Source organism: Microtus pennsylvanicus, chromosome 2, assembly GCF_037038515.1.
Source record: "Microtus pennsylvanicus isolate mMicPen1 chromosome 2, mMicPen1.hap1, whole genome shotgun sequence".
NCBI lineage: Eukaryota > Metazoa > Chordata > Mammalia > Rodentia > Cricetidae > Microtus > Microtus pennsylvanicus.
In genome coordinates this window covers 104703206-104726295 of record NC_134580.1, presented here as the reverse complement: position 1 = coordinate 104726295, position 23090 = coordinate 104703206, and the positions used below count along the sequence as shown (strand labels likewise).

At 41.1% G+C, this 23090-nt stretch overlaps 1 protein-coding gene and 1 pseudogene across 11 annotated transcripts in view; one reads left to right on the top strand and one right to left on the bottom strand.

Annotated features, from left to right (window-relative positions):
* The window catches only part of Gabpb1 (GA binding protein transcription factor subunit beta 1), a 54476-nt gene extending 36486 nt beyond the window's left edge, over positions 1 to 17990 (top strand). For 8 of the 11 annotated variants that reach the window (XM_075962055.1, XM_075962060.1, XM_075962054.1 and 5 more), the window contains 3 exons: positions 3762 to 3947; positions 7528 to 7643; positions 16514 to 17990. In XM_075962055.1, coding sequence (XP_075818170.1) covers positions 3762 to 3947; positions 7528 to 7643; positions 16514 to 16666 — 455 coding nt within the window. In that variant the 3' untranslated portion in view covers positions 16667 to 17990. The remainder of the gene's footprint in view (positions 1 to 3761; positions 3948 to 7527; positions 7644 to 16513) is intronic. The other 3 variants (XM_075962059.1, XM_075962052.1, XM_075962050.1) reach the window with 1 other exon arrangement.
* Positions 14942 to 15041, bottom strand: LOC142845256 (U6 spliceosomal RNA; annotated as a pseudogene).
* Positions 17991 to 23090: the final 5100 nt, after the last annotated feature.

Sequence of the window (23090 nt, the reverse complement as noted above, 5' to 3'; positions counted from 1 at the left end):
AGGACAGCCAGGACTGTTACACAGAGAAACCCTGTTTTGAAAACCCAAAAAAAACCAAAGGGAAAAAAAGAAAGGTTAGCTGTGCCCCATGTTCTGTACATGGTAGCACCCATTTATAATCCAAGCACTCAGGAGACAGAGGCAGGCAGATCTCTATGAGTTCCATGAGGCCATGCAGGGCTACATAGTGAGACCCTGTCTCAAAGGGGTGGGGTAGAGTGTTGGTTTAGCTGTGTTCAGATGATGACATGAAATATTGACAGGTAGTTGGTTCCAACCTGATTTGTTTTTATACTCTCCTCACATTGTCTTTTAGTTATTGTGTAAATAAATTATTCTTTTAATTTGGAAATTTTAGGGAAATCTTGAAGTAGTCAGGTACCATAGTGCCTGCCAATAGTCTTAGCTGCTCAAGAACTAAGACAGAATGACAAGTTCAAAGTCAGCCTAGGTAATACTGTGCCTTAAGAAAAGTAAAGACATGCACAATCCCCCAAACCTTGAGAAATGTTATTCTAACTGTAGTTTAAATGATCATATTTGGATCATATTTGCTTGTAAGAGTAAAGAATAACCTTCAATTCATTCTTTTCCAAATTTTATTTAGGGTGTCATTGAGTTTTTTACCAAAAAGATTTAATGTGGACATAAATGAATTTCTTTTCACTTGGAAAAGAGAAAAATCTTATCCTTTTTCCATTTTCTTTGGCTACTTTATAAAAACATATATGTGTTATCCTGATTCTTGGCAGGTCTTAAGATTTTTGTGAATTACTTCTGGCCATTAGCATCCACAAGCATCACCGTTTTGACATGCTGCATTTTTTAGTTAGTGCTTAGGTTTGCAGAAGCCATCAAAGACAGCCGGTTTCAGGGCTAACAGTAGCAGCTTAGAGAGAGAATGTGTGTTCACTGTGCGTGAGGCACTGGCACCAGTGAAAAGGGGAGAAAAAACTTTCATTGTTGGTTTAAATGTGGAGACTTCATTTCAGTGCTCTGTCATGCTGAAGACTTGGGCGAGCTGGGGTGGGGATATTAAGGAACGCGAGTGCAGCACAAGTTCAGGTCGATGCATCACTGCGATGCACACCAATGAAAGAGATCCAGTCTTGGGACTCGGTTGGCACATGCTCAGCTTTTTGAGGTGGAGGGTTTAATGTAAAATACCTTTTCATAGACTGCCTCCTTGGGTAAAGAGCGCTTGCTGTGCAAACATGAGGACCTGAGTTTGAAGCCCTCAGCTCCCAGATGCAAAGCCCAGGATGGCTGCATGCACTCGTAATTCAAGCATGGGGAGGGCAGAGATAGGTAGCTCCAAAGAGCTGGATTGCCAGCCAAAAGGGTGAAGTTGTGTTGAGTGGGACACCCGGTTTTTCGCTAGTAAGATGACCAGCTGTAGAGGAAGATACCTCACAGCCTGCCCTGACTCCTCTGTGGCTTGCACACACATGTACATACACATGTGCCGCACACACCACCCCAGTGGCTTTTCAAAAAGCCTTTGTTTTGTAGCCCTAGCCTGTAGTCCTACGACTTTTCTTTGCTTTCTGTATTCTTCTCTGTGGCCCAGTTACATAATACCTTGATTAAATAGAAATCTATGAGTTCCCCTCATTTTCTATTTAAAAATTTATAATTGCTAGATGTATTTGAAAGATATAAAGGGTCTAGTGGCCATTGAAAATTCTTTTTCTCAAAGTAAAGTTTTTATCAGGAAATTTTTATGCATTATGTTTTTGGTCTATTCCAGAATAGGGTAATGAAACTTAGGAATGAGTTACTGGGTCATGTGAGTCTTTTTAGTTTTACTTTCTTTGTTCTTAATTTCAGGTTAGATTATAGGAGTCCGCCTTCAAAATGTTATATTTTTCTGTAATGTAGGTTTTGTTTCATGTAAATATTTCTACATAAAAGTGTTCAGAAGTCTTGGTAGTTTTCAGGGAATGTTTTCTTATTGGCCTTAATTCAGTTTATGGCATGGTAATTTAACCTCAAAGGCACAGACATTGTTTGGCTCTCCTCATTATAGCTTGACTTTTATATTAGATCAATGAATATTTATGATATTACAGTTATCTTTTATTAAGCCAATTTGTACACACACACACACACACACATACACACTTTATGTCTACAATCTTCTAAAGTTTTAAGGTTGTTTTTTCTTACATATTCCAACATTTGGCTATTAGATTGTTCTTTAGGTTTGGGATATGTACTTTTTATAATTGTTTTCCTTTTAATTTTTTTCATACATACTTTGTCATTACACAACTTAAAAGAGCCTTTTAGATGAAAGGTAGGACTTATTATTTTAATGGCAGTCACTGCTAACAGTGCAAAGATGAAAGTTCTTGAGCTGAGCCTTGACTGTTGTGACCTCAGAAGTTTCTTACATACGCTGCAGCTTTTAAATAGTAGTACTTTTACTTAGTATTCAACCAGTGAGCCTTTCTTTTTTATATGGATGTTTAAAAGAAATCAAAGCAGTAGGTGTGCATTGGAAACATGAATAGTTATTCTGCTGGATGTATTGCTCCTGTGTGCTCTCTGTGTTATCTCATGGCTGTTTTCCTGAAATTGTCTGATGTGCTTGCTAACAAAGCATAATTATTATTTAGGGCAAACAAAATAACTAGAACTCTCAAAAGTTTGTTTGCATTTTGGGGTATTCTGGGTTTGTGTTGTGACCCTTTGACTCTGTTAGTTAATTGTCACTCTTTGTCAAAACCTTTGCCCTTTCCACTCCCTCTTAAACGTGTTATTACAGATTTTATAAAGGTCACTCCAGGAAGGCGGGTAGAACATGTTTTCATTACTTATAGGTGTTTTGTCACTTTCACCCATGTTTTACACATGACTGGTGGAGTTATTCTAGAGACCTTGTTGTATTCCATTGTACGATGGCCCCAGTTTATTTACTGCCAAGAGTGTGTGGTTGTTTCTTGTTTTACCTCACAGTTTCTGCTGTGGAGCTCTTAGGAGTGCCAATTAGCATGGCTTTATGCACACATTTTTGGGGCTCAGTGTAGGCTTGCCTGGGGGGAAGAAGTTTTGATATATCAACTTGAGATTTTGTTTTCTTTTACTTAGGCAATGCCAAAGGCAAAGTTTCTGACTGTCAGCAGAACTCTCTGTGCACCTCTTAGAAATTATTGAGAGCATAGTTGGGGCTTGGTTGTGAAAAGTTGAATTACACATTGCCATACAGTGCCAACTCTGTTTTTGCTCACTTGGTCCAAAAGGGACTCCTGCTTGTTCTGCATGTCCCCTGATACATAAATGTGTCTAGAGTAAAATCATGAAGTTCTCATTGGAGTTGAGTCTTTGAGACAGGGCTTCTCTGCATAGCCTTGGCTGCTCTGGAACTCACTCTGTAGACCAGGCTGACCTCAAACTCACAGAGATCCACCTACCTCTGCCTCCCGAGTGCTGGGATTAAGGGCGTGCGCACCATCACCTGGCGGAGTTGCGTCATTTCATTAAGTAGCTGTAACCTTTGTTATTAGTCAGTGATCTTATATTGAACTTCATGTGAAGAAGATACAGAGGAGTGAAGATTATTAAAATGCGGTCATAAAAAGGTGGTTGGAACTCAATTATAAATTTTAAAACTTTCAGTCAACTACTTACATAGACGTCTATATTACCTTTGGCAGTGACATTTAAAAACCATGTAAACTTATCCAGTATGAAAGACACAGACAAAAAATGAATTTATGTTCATATTGAATGATTTTTACTTTCTTTTCCCCTTCTAGTAGTGGCCACAGAGGAAGTGGTTACCGCAGAATCTGTCGATGGTGCAATTCAGCAAGTAGTTAGCTCAGGGGGTCAGCAAGTCATCACGATAGTTACAGATGGAATCCAACTGGGAAACTTGCACTCCATTCCAACCAGTGGGATGGGTCAGCCCATCATTGTGACCATGCCTGATGGACAGCAAGGTTAGTACTAGATGTCTGGGTAAAGTTGCTTTGCATTCAATACTCGGGACACTGTTTAAACAGCACTTATTTATGCACTGAATTTTACTCATATAACCTTTTATAATGGATATAATTCCCTGATTTTATTTACTTAGACTAGTATTTAAATTAGCTTACTTGAGCACTTAGTAGGTGGAATTAGCCTCAAAATATTCTGTGTGGAAAATGAACTTGAAATATTGCCACAAATAGTACACAAATAACTCAGAATTAGCATTGGACAATTTTTTAGACTGTTTTATGCAATTCATATATAATGAGAACTTTTAAAAAATGCCATCAAAGAAAAGAAACTACTAGCGGTACAAATTGAGGGTGTGGCCTAGATCTCTGGTAGGTATAGAGCTTGAGAAGTGTGGCAAGCTGGGAAGCTGAGCTCTGGAAGTGTGGAGACAAGCGCAAGAGGATGTTCCTGCTGTTGAGATGGCAGAGGCTCGTCTGTAAGACCAGAAGCCTGTACTATACACGTGTCCAGACTGTGTTGAGTAGAACTGGAGAGAATTGTGCCCAGCATGTGCATTTGAGCTATCGTGTCTTTCCAGTGATACCTAAGATCAGCCATATTCCTAGCAACAGCCTAAAAGATAGAACTGTTGTTTTAAAAAGTGTTTGCACAAATGAGCATCTTAGCCTAGGATGCTAGCATAGTGAGACACCTGAGATACGACTGGGCACTGTTGGGTAATCAGGAAACATATTTTTGATTTAAGTGAATTTCAAAAAGAAAAAAGTCAACCAAACAATAATAACAATAACAACAAAAAACAGGAAATGCTGATTATATTCCTAGTTGAGTTTGGAAAAGAAAGCACATTATAAATGATTCTGAGGACATGAGACAGGTAGGCATATGCAAGCTTGGCAAACCTCAGTCTGCTGGTAACAAGGTGACTGGGGTGCCCTTGTCTTGGCACAGCAGCACGCTGGACAGCTGTGGAAGCCATGACCAGTGTCTCCTCTCCACCAGCATAGAACTCCCAAGAGGAATGCTTCAAAGTCAGACTTTTTGGTTTTTTTGAGACAGGGTTTCTCTCTGTAGCTTTGGAGCCTATCCTGGAATTAGCTCTTGTAGACTAGACTGACCTTGAACTCACAGAGATCTGCTTGCCTCTGCCTCCTGAGTGCTGGGTTTAAAGGTGAGTGCCACAACCACTTGGCTGCAGAGACATTTTTTTGAGAGCACCAAAGGAATATGTACATGCTTCATGAAAGAGTATGAACACAAACAGGTTTGGTACAGATGGTTCATTGTCTGTTTATACGCATGAAGTGAATGCGCCCCTCAGAGTAGGCTACAGAAGGGCAGGTGAGACTCACAGCATCCTGTTCTGTGTGTATGTATTGTTCCTGTGCATGCACACAAACACTGTGTTCTGGAGGGGATTCCTGCCTCACGGGCTCTAGGACAGCTTCCTAGAAAAGGAATCGGCATCATGGTCACTGACCATCTGAACAGAATGGAGATAGAGAATGAGGGCAGCATCGAGCATGGTGTAAATGCTTCAGTTACAGAAGGCACCTGACTGTGAGCATGACCATCCCATGCCAGTTAGTGCAGAGCTTCCTGAATAGTATGGAAGCTGTCCCAGCAAGTGCACTAGGAATGTCTAAATGATAGAAGAGAACTAGTAGGCAGCCATGCAGGCTGTTCCACACACCGAGGCCCTAGATCTTGTGTGCTGGGAGGTGACTACTCTGTCTGCATTGAGCAAGATTATGTGACCATGATCCACATCCTTATCAAGAAGTTGAGATTCTCTTTGGAGAGGAATGGTGAATATCAGCACTATACTGAAGTTACTGAAGGAAGCCACAGAAAACTGTTCACCACCTTTCATGAGCCCAGGCAGGCTTTGCCACACACACTGCTCCCTTGCCACAGAGGCTTCCTGTTTACAGAGGGGTGTCAGAGTACCTGCAAAACTTTCTCCAGAAGCCAAAAATACACAACATAAACTGTCTTAAGTAGGGGATAAGCTTTGTTTTTTACTAGATTAGAGAGAAGAAAAGTTTTATGCTGTAGGCTTTTTATTCAGTTGTATAAGAGCTATAGAGGCACACCCCACCATGCCTGGCTGGCACTACCAATTTTTTCTCCATTCTTGAATTGTTATAAACATAATTTGTTATTAATAAAATACAATAACACTTTCTTAGCACAGCTAATGTTTTAAATACTTTTGTAAGCATGGTTCTATACATATATTTATGTGTGCTACATACATGCATTGCCCATGGAGGCCACAAGAAGGTGTCAGATCCCTTGGAACTGTAGTTATAAACAATTGTGAGCTGCCATGTTGATGCTGGTAACTGAGCCCTAGATCCCTGAAAGAGCAGCCAATGCTCTTAACTGCTAAGCCCCATTTCTAATGTTTTAAATTACTGTACATTGAATTAAATTAATACTAGTTTCACTACTTTTAAATGCATTACCTTTGTTGCTGACAATTTTTAATGTTTTGACAAAAATTTACAAAGCATTTACCATTACTTGTTGGGAGGAGAATGTGTGCAGCACAGCACACGTGGAAGTCAGCACAACTGGAGGGAATCCATTCTTTTCTTCCTCCATGTGGATCCCAGCCATTGAATTCAAGTCGTCAGGCTTGGTGGCAAGTGTCCTTACCTGTAGAGCCATAATGCTGGCCATGTTTTGATAATAAAATAAACATTTACATATTTTTTGAGGCAAGGTCTCACTCTGTAGACCAGACTGACTTTGAACTCACAGAGATCCATCTGCCTCTGCCTCCTGAGTGCCCCACCATGCCCACTTTGACAAAAAGTTTGATAGTCTTAGAAAACAATTGGAATTTCCCTCATGACTTAAAAACTAATTAAAATTTTTCATCCTGGCTATCAAATATGATGCCAGGGTACACGCCCTCTATATGCATGTGTTTCTATGAAAACACTAAGAATGTAAAGAATTCCCACTAGTCCAACAGGGAAGCAGGAACAATGTTCACCATTGTGTGCATTCAGGTAGAGTACTAGCAGGCATTGCAAAGCTCTGTGCTGAGAAAGGGAAATCTAAATGGAGCTGGAAAAGCAGACACAGAGTGATGCATGTGTGTTTGAGAGTGTACTCTGTATATGCGTCCCATGCATGTGTGTTTGAGAGTGTACTCTGTATATGCGTCCCATGCATGTGTGTTTGAGAGTGTACTCTGTATATGCGTCCCATGCATACTTGTTGTTTTTACATGAATTGTTGTGAGAATAATACACAAGAAACTAGTAAAAGGAATTATGCTTGCAGGTGCCTGAGACCTCTTAAAATATGTGTCTTTAATATTATTTTGACCTTTCAGCTGTGGATGAGTATATTATGTATATGATTGCCCTCAGTAGCCACTTTAGTAAGTGGGCTTCAGAGAGACCATGAAGGTGGCTAATAAGGCCATCTTTATACAAGAGCAATGTTTGAAATGACTGGGGCTGCTTGCTGCAGGCAAGTAGCACCAACAGTATTGAGACTTTTTATCTCTTAGTTGTCTGGGGTGACGTAACAAGTGTACCTTTTTCATTTTAGTATTAACAGTACCAGCAACAGACATTGCTGAAGAAACTGTCATCAGTGAAGAGCCGCCAGCTAAGAGACAGTGTATGGAAATAATTGAGAACCGGGTGGAATCTGCAGAAATTGAAGTAAGGAGCCTTTTACCCGGTGTGTTTTGCTGCAGTCATCCAAAATAAATTGTTTCTTCTTCTTCTTATCATTATTATTATTATTTGTCATTTTTATTTATTACTGGCCATGTTTTGATAAATAATGAAAGTGCATAGTGTCATCATTTTGTTTTAGCTTTTTGACCTCATACATATGGCAAGCCCTCAATAAATAAATATTGAATGAATGAATGAATGAGTGGAGAATTTGTTTGTAACAAAGTTTGTTATGCTGGTAACATTTGTACTGTCTTTGGTTCTTGGATTCCATCCCTTATTTTTTGTTAAACTTATCCATACCATTCTCATAAGTCACTGGAGGAAGATACCATTTTTATATGGAAAATTCTTTTCTTTCAAAAGTGCTTCTCCCTGATGGGCCTGGAAATCCTCTTACAGAAAGTTGATGTTTGCTAAACATTTTGTTTGTAAGTGCAAAAGATGATTGTTTATTTTCCTAGTACGTCCTTTGAAGAACTTGGATTCATTTAGACTGGTGTTAACACCTACCTTTTTCCTCTCCCAAACTCATGTGTTGGTGTAACAAATCATGATCTCTTAGCTTTCTCTTACATGACTATAAATAAAATTCCATCTACCGAACTTATAGTGTCTCACACAAAGCATGATTCTTAAGTAACTTTGAAGAGTAAATGCAATAGAAACATCTTTGAACTATTCAAGCTCTTGACCTAGCTATAAGCTTTGAGTCTTGGTTTTATTTTCTCCTGAGTTGGAATTTAGATGAGTATTACTTCATTCTAGGCTTTTCATGAGAACAGGTAAATTCAGCACCCTCTTTACCTTTACTGCATCTGTGTGTAAAGTTGATGATTGCTTAGCTGTTCTTGTCAAAGGCTCTGGTTATCACAGAAAGGGGTTTGTTTGGTAAGTAAATGGCAACACAATTCTTTAATATTAAAGACAGAGTATATTCTCATATGTATTAAAAATTAAATATATTAGGTACATTGTGGGCATAATCACAAGTATCAGACTAAACAGAGTCTAGTTATAAATAAAGCCTGCCTTAAAATCTACACAAAAGAATCTATGGCTAGTGGTTTATCCAGGATGTCTAGTAAAATTTTAAATATTAATATTGGGTGTGATGTTTTATTTCTCAAAATTTAAAGTGGTACCTATAGGACAGTTCTGATTTACAAACTAAAAACTTACTTCACTAAACAGAATCTTATTTCGTCCTCACTAAAGGCCCTTGTGTATGTATGTGGTCTGTGTGTGTATGTATTGGTGTATATATGTATGCGTGTGTGTGGAGGCCAGAGGTTGATGGGTGTCTCAATCACTCTCTACCTTGTTTTTATCTTTTACTTTTTAAAAATTAATTAGCTTTATTTTATGTGCATGAGTGTTTTGCTTGTATGTATGTGTACCATATGTGTTCCTGGTGTCTGCAGAGGCTAGGGTCTTTGGATACCCTGAAACTGGAGCTAAACATGGTTGTGAGCCACCATGTGAATGCTGGGAACAGAACCCAAGTCTTCTGCAAGAGCGGCAAGTGCACTTAACGGATGAGCCATCTCCCCAGCCTTCCACCTTGTTTATTTGAGAGAGGGTCCCTCACTGAGCCTAGAGTTCAGCTAGACTAGGGTGTGGGTTGAGGAGGAGCAGCAAGCCTCATGGGTCCTTCTGCCTCTGCCTCCTCAGCACTTGAGATTACAAGTGTGCACCATGCCCTGCTTTTTACATGGGTCCTGGAGATCCAAACTCAAGTTCTCATGGTTGCACAGCAAGCACATTACTGGGTGAGCATCTCCGCACCCCTGAGGTTCACTTTATTGTCCGTTTCTCATTTCGGCTGGTCTCTTTGGAACATAGAAAGTGAAAAAACAATACTGCTTTGTTTCCATTCTATAATAAAACGTTTAAAATTGTTTGAATTTCATTAAATGTAAGTTTATCTAACAGTTTACTTGTTTGATCTATTGAGATAGGGTCTCTCTGTGTAGCCTTAGCTGTCCTGGAACTCACAGATCCATCTGCCTCTGCCTCCCGAGGACTGGGATTAAAGGTGTGCGGCACCACCTGACTAACAGTTTATTTTTTAAACCATAGTGATTGTAGCCTATCACTTTATTTACTAATGACTAGTGGGCCTGTTTCCCTCCAAGTCCAGCCTGGTTCCTTTTCTAGTCTTCAGAGAATAGGGGAAGTAATTCCAGTTAAACAAGAGAGGAGCTAGGGGCACTAATTAAGTAGAACTAAGAAGGAAGCTTTAGGGAGATTGGTTTAATTTGGTAGAAAGAACAGTGGAATTTTACATTTGTTTTCAGTAGAACTTTTTGGTAATGGATATCTTTGTTGGCATCACTGGAAATGCTTAAGCCAAGGTGATGTGATCTCTTAGGTTTCTAATCTAGTTGATGCCTATCTAGACTAGAAGAGATGGAGCACCTGGAGTCACAGGATAAGGATGTAGCATCCAGTGTTCATGTCAGGTTCATGTTTTCCTACAACACGTGAAGTCACTCTTTTACATGTATTTTCTTTGATGACAGTAGAATTATCCTAGGAGCAAGCTTTTATGCAGTTTCATTGGATGACATCTCGACCAAACTTTAACCCTAGAAGTTTTTGTAAAATTGATTCTCAAGTGGGGAGATTTTGACCCTAAAGGATATTTGGCAATGTTTAGAAGCCTTTTTGGTTGTCACAACTGTGGGTAGAGGCTAGGTTGGTATCCTCTGTTACCCAGGACAACATTAAGAATTTATGTCATTCAAGCATATTAGTACTGCTTAGATTAAAAAAAAAACAAAACTATTAAGAAATATAAAACTTTAACTCATGCACAATTTTCATGGGTCTTTCTCTGTATTTTTCACGGGGCTCACAGCTGACAGGGTGACTGTCTATAAGATTTTTCCAGCAGTCAGTAATCTCTGGAAAAGTTCATTTAAATTGTTAAAAGTTAATTATAGATGTTGTGACAGTGAGGAACATGAATGGCTTTCATTTTGGAGAGGCAGATACAAATAAGATGCCAGCCACACTGCCTTAGTGCGTTCAACTTTGCTTCTGCTTCTTGGCTCCCTGTTGAAGAAGCTGTGAAGGGGAAGTGTGTCTTCCGGGTGGGTATTCCCCCAAATGAGCAGCCTTGAGCTGTTCAATGGAAGTAAATGTGTGTGTGGGAGGGAGACAATGCGCTAAGCACGTTAGGAGCCAGGTTTCTCTGCTTCTTAGGTAGTTATATGAATTCCAGTCAGAGGGAACTTTATATTTATTGTTTCATTTTATTTGCATTGGTGTTTTGGCTGCATGTATGTGTGAGGGTGTCAGATAGTGGAGTTACAGACAGCTGCCATGTGGGTGCTGGGAATTGAACCTGGGTCCTCTGGAAGAGCAGTCAGTGCTCTTAACTCCTGAGCCGTTTCTCCAGCCCTCTAGAGATGACTGTTTATTAGTCAATTTTCTTGTTTGTTTGTTTTTAGACCTTTTTTGTGTTGTGGGGGTGGTGGGTGTTGAGGATCAAGCCTGATACATGCTAAGCACATGCTAGGTCTACCCCTGAGCTACCCTGTCCGTTCCTCCACCTTATTTTTCTTCCTTTCTCTCCTTCTCCTTCTTGTCTTTCCTCCTTTTCCTCCTCTTCTTTGTGTTTGTTTGTTTGTTTGTTTTGAGGCAGGGTCTCACTATGTCGCTCTGGCTGACCCAGTCCTCACCAGGTAGACCACTGTGACCTCAAACATATCTGCCTGCTTCTGCTCCCAAGAACTGGAATCAAAGTTATATGCCACCATGCCTAGTAGGATGGTTTGTTTTGTAAATGAAATGTCTGAGTCCTTTAGTTGGGTGTAAATAAAGGGTCCTTCATGTTAGTGCTTTTATGAAAAGTGATCTGTAAATTTTAAGTGTTGTCTTAACTTGATATATTTTTTTAAATTTGTTTTTGTTTATTTCATTTATTTTATATGTTTTCTTGGTTTTGTTTTGGGTAGGGTCCTGCTATAGACCTGGCTAGTCTAGGAGTAGCCTTGTAGCCCAGGCTAGCCTTTCACTACAGCAATCTTCTTCACCTCAGCCTCCAGGGTGCTGAAATCACAGCTGAATCTCCAGCCATGCATGGTTTGTCTTTCTTCTGCCAGGGTTTAAAGTTCTATATAGTCACAGGCCCTCTATCTCTTCTCAGGAAGTTCTTTCTCCAAAGCTGGGGAAGAAGAGGGTCTTCTATGGAGAAGGCCAAGTAAAGGTATATTTTGGCTTTATGAACCATATGAATCCTGCAGCTGCCCAGGTCTGTTGTGTTAGAGACAGCAGCCACAGACAGTTCAAAGCGAGGAGGTGTGGCTGTGTGTCAAGAACTGCGTTGATACAAATCACATCATTTATCACATCCGGGCAGGTGATCTTTAGGTGCAAGCAAATAGCTCTGATACCTGACCTAGCTTTTATCCTGAAAAAAAAAAATTGGGACTTGAAGCTGAAGAGACAGCTCAGCAGTTAAGAGCACTGGCTGTTCTTCCAGAGGACCTGAGTTCACTTTCCAGCACCCCAGAGATCTGACACACTCTTCTAGTCTTAACCGGGCGCGCGCGCACACACACACACACATACACTCACACACACACAGTAATTTAAAAAATAAACCTTTAATACCTGCTAAGGGAGATACCATAATCATGAAGCTGGTTTTCCCAAGGCAAGGCTCATCCATTATAGTGTGGATTTGCTGATTTCTGTGATTTCCCCAAATGTGAGAAACTTGGCATAATTTGTAGCTAGGGCCTAGGCGAGATGGCTCAGTGGTGATTAAGGACATGTATTGCTGTTACAGGGAACCAGATCCCATTCATGTCAAACAGCTCACAACTGCTGTAACTCTAGCTCCAGGGGATCTCACAACTTCTGGCTTCTGTAGGTACTTGCACTGACACATATACAGCCCTGCACAGACACATAAATGCCTCGTAATTAAAAATAAAACATTAAGACGTGTGTGTGTGTCTTTGTGTGTGTTGGGCTGACAAGGTGGCTCAGCAAGTAATGCTTGCCATGCAAGCCTGGTGACCTGGGTTCGATCCTTGAAGCCCATATAAAGGCAAACAGAACCAGCTCTACAGAGTCATCCTCTAACTTCCACACACAGCGCACATGCACACAGACACAGTGTACACACACAATAATAACTGGTAATAATAATCAGTTAAAACTTAAAAACACACTAGTTCTCAGAGACATGGGTTTGGTTTTCTGATATTTTGAGTGTGTGACCTTGGCTAATTTGGCATTTCGAGGCATAGCCTGTTCATCAACAAGACGGAAAATGAATAGCATCAGCAATCGATTGAAGACTTTGTGAAAGAAAAGCCTGGTGTCATGGTGCACGCCTTTAATCCCCTCTGTGAGTTTGAGGCTAGGCGGGTGTACATAGTAAGTTCCAAGCCAGCCAGAGCTACACCGTGAAAGAGATGAAATGGGGACAGATGCAGGCCGAGCACAGTGGTGAGCATATGATAAATGCTCAGTAAGTGATATTTACTAGCAGAATCGCCCTACAATGTGTGTTAAGGTAGAGATAAACTATTGTAATTGTGCCTTTCAGTTTATAATATATAATAGCTAGAACAAAGATAAACATTTCAGTATTTGAAAAGTATATATTAAAATTATCAAATTGTCCCACACTTGCTTTTATGGCAGAATTAGAGGATCATCATTGAAAATAGAGCTGAAATCATCTGTTGCCCTATGGTTCTGTTACCTAATATATTAATTCGGGGTTACGGTGTATGTTGTGGCTGTCAATCTTGATTATTATTAGGGTTTCATTTTCTTAGAGGTCTGTGATGTTAGATGCCTTTCTTTTCCCCCAGTGCTGGGAGTTGAGCCCTGAGCTTCCTGGATGCTAAGCAGCTACAACCTATCCCTAGAACAGTACCTTAGCACCACATATTAACGGATGAAATTATTGCTATATGAAATATCAAAATTCGAGGCTGGAGAGATGGCTCAGGAGTTAAGAGCTCTTGCTCCTTTTTCAGAGGACCCAAGTTCAATTCCCAGTACCTACATGGCAGCTCACAGTAGTCTGTAACTCCAGTTCCAGGAGATCTGATGCCCTCTTCTGGCCTCCTTAGGTACTGTACTCTTAGAGTGCACAGGCACACACACACGCAAAACACCCATACCATTTATGTGTAATAACAATATATCAAAATTGGGCCAACAAAATGGCTCAGTAGGTGGTGGTACTCACTGTGGAAGCCTAACATCTTGGGTTTGATCCCAAGTCTGGGTAAGGTTAGAAGCAAAAAAAAAAAACCTGACCCCAGAAAGTTGTCCTCTGAACACATATGTGCTGAAGCACATGAGCCCACAGAAACTCACAGCAAATACTAAAAATATCAAAATTGGCTAGTGTGGTTTTACTATAAAATATTAAATCCATAGGATTAACATTTGTATTTAAATAAAAATGCCAGCTGTCAGCCTGTTGCACTATTGATGTGTGAAGCACAGCTATGTAAAGAAACTTCCTTGAAGTAGCTATGACATCCGAGAAAGATCTCAGTTAAATAACATTTTCCATTTCTCAGACTTTTATTTACTTTGAAAACTGAGATGGTAAACAAGTTCTTGTTCCATATTCCTGCATTTCTGAAAAGTAAAGCGCACAACACTAAAAGTCTATGTATTAATCATATTCAAAAGATTCAACAAACACTAAGGATCTTTGTCTTTACATTTACAGATTTAGACAAAAAGATGATGAAATGAGTCTTTTATTTGGCCCAATTGATGAAAGGGAGCTATTACTTTATTTGTATTAAAATGTATTTTACTTACTGCTCAGAACCTGTGAGGTTCTGTGTTTGACCCCAGCTGGGTGGTGTGAGCGTGTGTGCGTGTGTGTGTGTGTGTGTGTGTGTGTGTGTGTGTGTGTGTGTGTGTGTGTGTGCAGTGAGATAGGAAGATAGGATTAAGCCATTTCACTTTCCACTGTTTGTCTCACTCCATTTGCTTTCATCTTCTTCAGTAATAGTAAATCCCTTGCAAATGCCAGGTGTTAATAAATAACTAATACGAGATGACCCCTTTATATAGGCAGTTTGTTCTAATATTTCCTATGCAATTGGAAAATTTTATGTATATTCAAAACTGACTAACAAAAGATCTTATTTCTTAACACATGTAAACTTAAAAAGATTTAGTTTCATTATTATTTATTTTTTTTTTTAGTTATGTGTATGTGTGCATCCACAGAGCTGGTGCCTGGCAAGGTCAGAGGCATCAGAGCCCCCTGGAGCTGGAGGAAAATTATGGAATGCTTCTTGAGTTTGTGTGTTGTCCTTGTGCAAGGGCCATGATAATCTCTGTATTATTCCAATTTTAGCATATGTGCTGTCAAAGCAAGCTAAGCCCGCTCCTCATAGGTCTTGCTCCCAGGGAAACACAACCAGGCTCTACCTTTCTCCTCTACCCCTGGTCATTGGCAAGCTCAGTCCTGCATAGGTCACAGCGGTTCTAGTGTTGATTGCTTCCCTGAGGCTTGATTCTTCCGGCTGCCATCTTTCCTAGCATCTTGGAAGGTCCTAAGAGAAGGGAAGCAGCGATGTAAGGTATTAGGTAGGACCTGGTATCCCTGAAACTGGAAATAAATACATTCCTTTCTTGGACTTCTCAGTCACTCCCATATCTGGTGGAGCAATAAGAATCAGAAAAAATACTAAATCTAATTTCATTCTCAGCTTAGGACAGTGGGTGGGATCATATGGTGGGTGTGAGGGAGGGAGAGACGGAGGGGTGCATGTTGCTCCTGGTAGGGACAATTGAGCAGTAAAGCAGAGACAGTCTGTGTCAGGAGGCAGTGGATATATAGGAGGAGCTCCTCAGACTCTCCTCAAGGACCTCCCTCACCTTCCGCTCCCTCTGGACATGCTCAGTGTAAACCTGGCGTTTTCTGTAATTCAGTTACGTTCAGGTTCCTGCCTCACTAGGGGATCATAGGTCTTTGCGATGAGATTACTCCATTCCTGAGATAGGAAACTTCCCTGAGCCTGGGACTGTGTGGATTAGGTTTTCTCCATGTGCTTACTACAGGTATATGAAAGGGTTCTTTATAGTGTTGGCCTCTTTCTCCTTGATAATAGGGGTGCAGTGAAGAGAAGAAATAAGTATACTGTTTCCTTTGGACTGGGTTTGTATGTGCTGGCTCTCAGTAACTGGGGATTTAAAGAGTTTATAGCTGTTTAACAGTAGAAGGTTGTTAGAGTTGCCTTTTATAGATTGCCCACCGTACGACTTCGCAAGTCTGGCCCAGCACCTGTTGTGGTGGAGTTCAGGTGTTTGGCTTGGTGGTGTAGAGGAGCACGGGTCGTTTTGAATTTAGTGACGTTTGAATACCATAAACCCAGTTCTCGAAGTGTTCTTGGGAAGGCTGCGTCGTTTCTGAGCACTAATTTTCTCACTTGTAGCCTGATACATGAGGAGTGAGTCATGGAGTTGCCCTTGCTCAGCTGTGGTTGTTTTCTGAGGAGAGATGAGGTGTGTTTACATAGTTTCCTCTGAAGTCTTCTGTTACTTTCTTCAGTACACAAGAGGACAGGTGCACATTTTATGTCTGTTATTCTTATTTATAAATTAGAAATAATTTTCTTGAAATTAGAGAATAATCTCTGTCTCATAGTACAGAGAACAAAACTGAGGAGTCCCCTGTGGATTGGTGGAAAGGTGAGAACGTCCCGGAGGTGCCTACCACTAGGCAGCTGCTGTGCCCACTGCAGTGTTTTTTGTCTGTCTGTCTTCCTTGTAGTTTTTGAAGGACACATGATAATGTTAATATATTTGTGCAAAAATTGAAAACACGATTTTCTTTTCTAAACTAGGAGAGAGAAGCACTTCAGAAACAGCTGGATGAGGCGAACCGGGAGGCGCAGAAGTACCGGCAGCAGCTGCTCAAGAAGGAGCAGGAGGCGGAGGCCTACAGGCAGAAGCTGGAGGCCATGACGCGCCTCCAGACCAGCAAAGAGGCTGTCTAGCCGCCTGACACGAACATGAGTTTGATTTTACCTTTTGTCCAGAAAGAATGCAGTCTTGAACTGCACACAGTAAAGACACAGCCACGGGAGTACTGAATAATAGAAAATACTGCAGATTGATAATGGGACTTAAGCCATGAGCTCTGAATTCTTGTAATATAAAACTTTAGAACTTGTGAAATGTATTTAAAATTGAATTCTGTAAATAGTTTTTTGGTTGTTTCTTTTTTTACAGTTACAAATGAGTTGATAAAGATTGTTGAGGAGATCCAAAAACCATAGTAAGGCACTGTTACAGGCAATTCTTGATTTGGGTACAGACTTCCTATCTCAGAGACAGGAGTTCAAAGGTGGTTGTTGTTGGTTAGACCAAATGTGTACTAATTATGGTGGACTGACGCTGGAAATAACTCTGCAAAGAGATTTCTCCCAGGAACTTTTGTACAGCTTTTAAGTTGTCTCAGGTTCACTGAAAACATTTTTTTAGGAAGCAGAAATTTTATATTTGTTCAATTTCAGCTACACGCAAGTAGATTTACATGTATATGAAGCAAATATTTTTAAAATTTTGTTTGTACATATTCTGCATGTTCTATGATTTTAAGATGCATCCTTTGCTTAGATATGTTTCCCACAAAGACGATGAAAGTTACCAGGAAATACATAAGGCACCGCTGTCGCTCTGTCAGCCACGGGAAGGAAGTAAGCAGCTGGGTTAACTGGCAACCATGACAGTGTTCTTGGAAGGAGCAGCTTGCAAGAGAACGTGAATCTGCAAAATCTATGCTTTTTTTTGAAAATTCCATTATGGGGACGTGAGACTGTATTCTGTGCCTTCCATCATGATTTCCACGTGAGCACTTTGAGGCGCTGGATTTTAAGATAATGTTTTTGGCAAACTCAGTGCATTTGGGTTTCTGAAATATTTCATGGACTTACTCCCCCCCCCACCGCCCAAGAAATTATTCTTATGGAAAATTGCTTTTGTATGTAGAACAGGAACCTTTTGTACTCGGTGATGCTATAGATACGTCTAATGTAACGTCCGCTATTCCCTGTGAAGCTCCAGGCCTGCGTTGCAGCTCAGTCTCGTCACAACAAGGCCCACTCCACAGTGTGTGGACATTTGGCAGGCTCTTCCATTCTGTTTTGTAAAATGTAACTTCAAGCTCTTTATTTTCTTTTTTGTTTTTGTTTTATTGCTTTATGATAACGTTTAACCCTACAACTACTCTAGATAATCTGTATAAAGAACCAATTACCTTCAAGACTGTACTGGCCTCCTTTTCTATTTTACAATTAAATATCTTTCCACATATGCTCAGTGCAGACTCGTGTTTTGACTGTACATTCCTCTCACAGTAAAACGTGGGCAGTAGAGCTCAGTGGTGGAGCAGGTCCTTGGTCCTTTTGGACTCTGGTTCAAATCCCATCACACACATGACCCGAGCTACATTCTGCCATATGAAAACATGCCTTAAAATCCCCCGGAGGGACTGACTCCTTGGGAATGTGATGGTTCTCGCCCGGGTTATCCTTGCACAAGGTAAGGTGATAAAGGGTCTGGAGCCTCAGCCCGCCCTTGCTGCTTTCTGGAGAGCACAGGAAGTCTCCATGACAAATATAAGAAGACTAAGGAAGAGAATTCCAGCATTTCTCTAAGTTTGATATTAAATTTATTCCTTTTGAAATGTAACCTCACTTCCAGTCTGGTCTCCAACCTATGAATTCTGATGACCTTCCTACATAGTTTTGGGGTTATAAGCATGTGCCACTACAATAGTGTAGGCGGAGTTTTCCTGTCCCGACCATCTGCTCCCAAATAACCGGCAGCCGTTTCCGAATAACTGACTCAGAGACTTAATATAAATTAACTCTTACATCTAAATTAACCCATATTTCTCTCCTGCCATTCGGCCCTCCTTCCCAGCATCCTTAGTATGATAACCCCACTTCTACTTCCTGCCTGGTTGCCGGCCAATCAGCGTTTTATTAAATCAATCCAGGTGACAAATCTTCACAGGATACAAAAGGATTATTCCGCAGCAGACTTGGGTTTGACAGACATGAAGAGAGATCTCTCACTGTCTCAACCTAGCTGGTCTTGAACTTTTGAATTCAATTGATCCTCCTCTGGGTAGCTGAGACAACAGGTATACCCCTCCACCATCTTTACATAAATGTTAAATGATCTAACACGAGATTTTAGGGCTAGGCCTATAGCTCAGGGGTGGAATGCTTTCCTGACATACACGGGGCCCTGGGTTCAGTCTCCAGCAGGACGAAAGCAAAATGTGTAATGCTAGTTTAAAAATGCAAACCACGTTTCAGCAGCATGAAGCTGCTTGCTTTCGGTCAGAAGTCACCGGAGAGTATGCGGATTGGGCTTGTGTAGTAATTAGTGCTAAACAGAAAGCTGGTGTACATTTAATTCCTGGACAGGCAGTGTTGGGGTGGAGAGGCCACTGTGTTCAGGCAGTGGCCAGTGCAGTTTTGTTTCCAGACTAGATTAGCTTCGAAAGGCCTCAGGTGGTGCAGAAAGAGCGTCAGCCGCTGTATGCTGCTCCTTTTACTCCCAGCTGGAAAGTGGTAAGGGTGTAATTTTGATCTCCAATAATAACAGTGAGCCGATTGATGTGAGAAAACAATTGGTTGTGCTGTACCAGGATTCCGGTAGCTGTGAGATGTTCACTGTTGTCAGAGTCTCAATCTTCATCCGACTCACTGTGCTGAAAAAGCAATCCTTAGCCGAGAATCTGTGATGGGAACGCAATGGCCCTCCCCTACCCTGCCCCTCTTTTAACAGTTTTCAGGCAGGCTGGAAAAGCCTCTGTGCTGTTCTGTATTGAGGACGAAAGTAACTGACAAAATGTGAAATAAAAATATTTAGAAATCTACAATTGTTTTCCAGTTCACAAAGATGGGTTTGCAATTAGCAGTCTGGTTGCCGAGTGCTGACTTTTCCCATTTGTGCATAAACAAGTGCCTGAGACCAGCCTTTCTCTGCAGGAGTCTATGCAAGAGCGAAGCCATTAACTGCAGGGCCTAACGAGCTCTTTGTTTCATTCTCATCGTTTGCTGTGCACCCAGAATGGTTATCCTTGTTTGTTCCTTTGTTTTTGTATTCTCTAGATACTGAGCTCATAAAAATGGTCTAGTATGTGTGTGTGTGTGTGTGTGTGTGTGTGCACGTGCGCGCTCATACTTGTGCAGGCATGTTTGTATGTGTGTGGAGACCAGAGGACATGAAATCTATTTGTGTGTGCACACGTGCACATACATGCCTATATGTTCATGCTCATGCCATTGTATGTGTGCTGAAGTTGGTTCTCTTTCACCATGTGGAATCTAACTAGATCATCAGGCTTGGTAGCAAGTGCCCTTACTCTCTGAGCCATCTTGAAGGCTCACACTTGCTTTAAAAATATTTTTTTTAAAAAGATTTTAAATTTATATTTATGCGCTTGGGTGCTTTGCCTCTATGTATGTAAGTGCATGCAGTGCACACAGAGGCCAGCAGGGGACATTGGATCATCTGGAGTTACAGGCCATTGCGAGTTGGGAACTGAACCCAGGTCCTCCGAAAAAGCAGCAAATGCTCTTAACCACTGGGCCACCTCTTCAGCCTCCACACTTGGCTTTTGAAATGTGGTTTCTGGATGGCATTCGGGTTCTCATGCGTGCGCTTTAAGTCTCCTCCCCTGCCCCAGCTTGTTCTGTCTCTTGATGGTGGTGGGAAGGTGAGAGAGCTCTCTTGACAGCAGAACAAAGTTTCTGACGCGGGACTCAAGAGGAAATAGGTGAACAAGCTCCCGTCTGCAATTAAAAGATCTCTATACAAATATGTTTAAAGCACGGGCTTAAAGGAAAGCCGGTGCCAGGATATGTTAACTAGCATCGTTTGTGGTGATGTTTATTGACCATAGGAGGAAATCCTGTAGCAGACACCAACGCAGCGACAGAGATGGATATGGGGCTTGATTCTGAGGAGACTTTTCTCTTTTCTCTTTGTGCTACTTACGGTTCCACCTACACTGTGCTTTTTAATACTGGGAAGACCTTGACACTTGACTCAAAGTAAAAATACAATGAGAAGCAACATTTTTAGATAAAACCACAAAGCAGTTTGAGGAACCCTTGTGGCATATGGTGAAGCTCCCAGAGCATTAGTGTTGGGCTCATAGAGCAAACAGGAAAACTAATTTTTCTTCTATTCAACTGGTTCCTACTGAATAAATAACCCTTTTGTCTTGTCAAATCAACTTAGGAATTGATTCGCCAATAGGCTTGTCAGTTCATTAAGTAATATTTACTGTACTTGGATCTCATTATAGATAACTAATCTGTTGTAGTTTTAAGCCATGCCTGATATTTTTTTTTTCTGTGTTAAATGGGAACACCTGATGCACATAGATTTACTTTGACGCAAGCGCTCCTGGTTCATCCTCAGAGTACTCTCTAGACTATCACGGAAAACACGGCATTAGCACTAGCCGTGTGCTAGTTCCAAGTTAAAATTTGAATACCAATATTTTTGTGACTTCTTAAAACAATTTTTTTTGTATGTGCAGATAATAAAAGTGGCCTTGCGTCTTCTGTTCATTTGATACCTTAAATTTCTCTGTAAATATTTTACTTAAATGAAAGTAAGTGATAACAAAATATAGAATGCACTCTGGATACGGTTCCTTGGGCCTTTCACTTTTTAGATGAAATAACAAACAAAAATCCCTTTTGCTTTCCTGAAAGGAAAGAGAGCTTTGTTGTGTTGACTTTTTGGGGGAGACACAAACAAACGTTATTCACCCCAAATAGGACACCAGCAACAGACCACAGAGACGGTTCTGCCGAAGTCTTGCTTAGTGAACCAATGGGTTTGTTGGCGTTACTAGCAGGGGTATGAGTGATTCAAAGGCTACTGCATTACCAAAAAGCCACCCGGCATGGATGACGACTCCCCAAAGATGCGTGCCTGGAGCTGTGGGAACGGCTTGAAGACAGCGCTCCTGAGGGTCTCTCCCCACCCAACACCCCTGAGATTATCATCTGTTTCTGAACTCTCCTGGGGTGGGTCTCAAGATCCTGGTAACTTGTAGGGCTTTGTAGGGCTGTGTCTCCTTAAGTTTTCTTGCATCCGGTACAGAATGCTTCAGTCAGGAGGAGGCAGTCACACAATAACCTGTTTTCTTAAGGTGCTGTTCCCTGTATTTTATGATTTGCTCACTTGTTTTTTTTTATCTGAATTACTCTGATCTCATATGCAGAGTTAATACACGATGAATTTCATTCCTTTAAAATGTATGCTGCCACATAAGACAGCTCCGTCCTTACCGCGGAGTCTGTGGATCACCATGTTGAATGTCATGGATTATTTAAATACCTTGACTGCTCTACGAGAATGATTCTCTCACACACTTTAGTTCACCAGTTAAGGCATTTGTTTTTCCATTGCTGTGTTTCCTGACTGGTCTATCCTCTGCCTCCCGAGTGCACCATCCCCCGGCCTTCAGTCTCTTTCTGATGGTGGCCAGAGTCTAAGCATGCTTCCGTCCCCACTAGGTCACAAAGTGGGCCCTTAAGATGGTGGCAGAGCTGCCAACACCTTAGAAGGCTTGTGTAAGCTTAGCTGGGGCAGGTGGCCACGAGGAAACAGAAATCTAACAAGCATTGCACACTGAGACATTATTTGATATGTTTATTATCCTTTAGGAGTAAACTGTACATCCATTTCTTGTTTTGCTTTGATGAAAACTTCAAAGCACACAGAAGAAACTAGACACAAAGCTCTTACCCAGATCTAATGAATCTTAGGTTTGCCCTCTCTGTTTCCATTCCTTTAAGAAGTGCATGCCACTTGATGTGACTGTCATCTCTGTCCAGTCCACTCAACCACTAGCCTGAGTCTGAGGTGTTCAGTCTGTCGGGTATGTACTGATTTATCTATGTGCTGGTGTGTTGCTAGGTAAGTACCTTTCCATGAGCTATAGCCTCAGTTCTCTGATTACAGGTTTACATCATTGGTTTTCTTAACTTTGTTAGCGCTATCATTTGGTATACTGATGATTTTTGGTTGAACAGTATTTTTTTTTACATTTATTTACTCTCTCCTTGACCTTACTGTGTGTGTGTGTGTGTGTGTGTGTGTGTGTGTGTGTGTGTGTGTGTGTGCGCGTGCATGTATGTGCTTGTGCCACAGCATGTGTGTAGATTTCAGAAGCCAGTTTCTTTCCTTGACCATGCAACTCCTAGGGGATTAAGCCCAGGTCGCCAGGTTAAGGTTGGAAGTGCCTTAACCAGCAGAGCCATCTCTCTGGCTCGTATGTTATTTGATTTTTTAAAAATGTGTTGTCTGTTTTTGACAGGGTCTCATGTTTCCCAGACTAGCCTGGGAATCCACTGTACCACACACTGTTCTGGGACGACT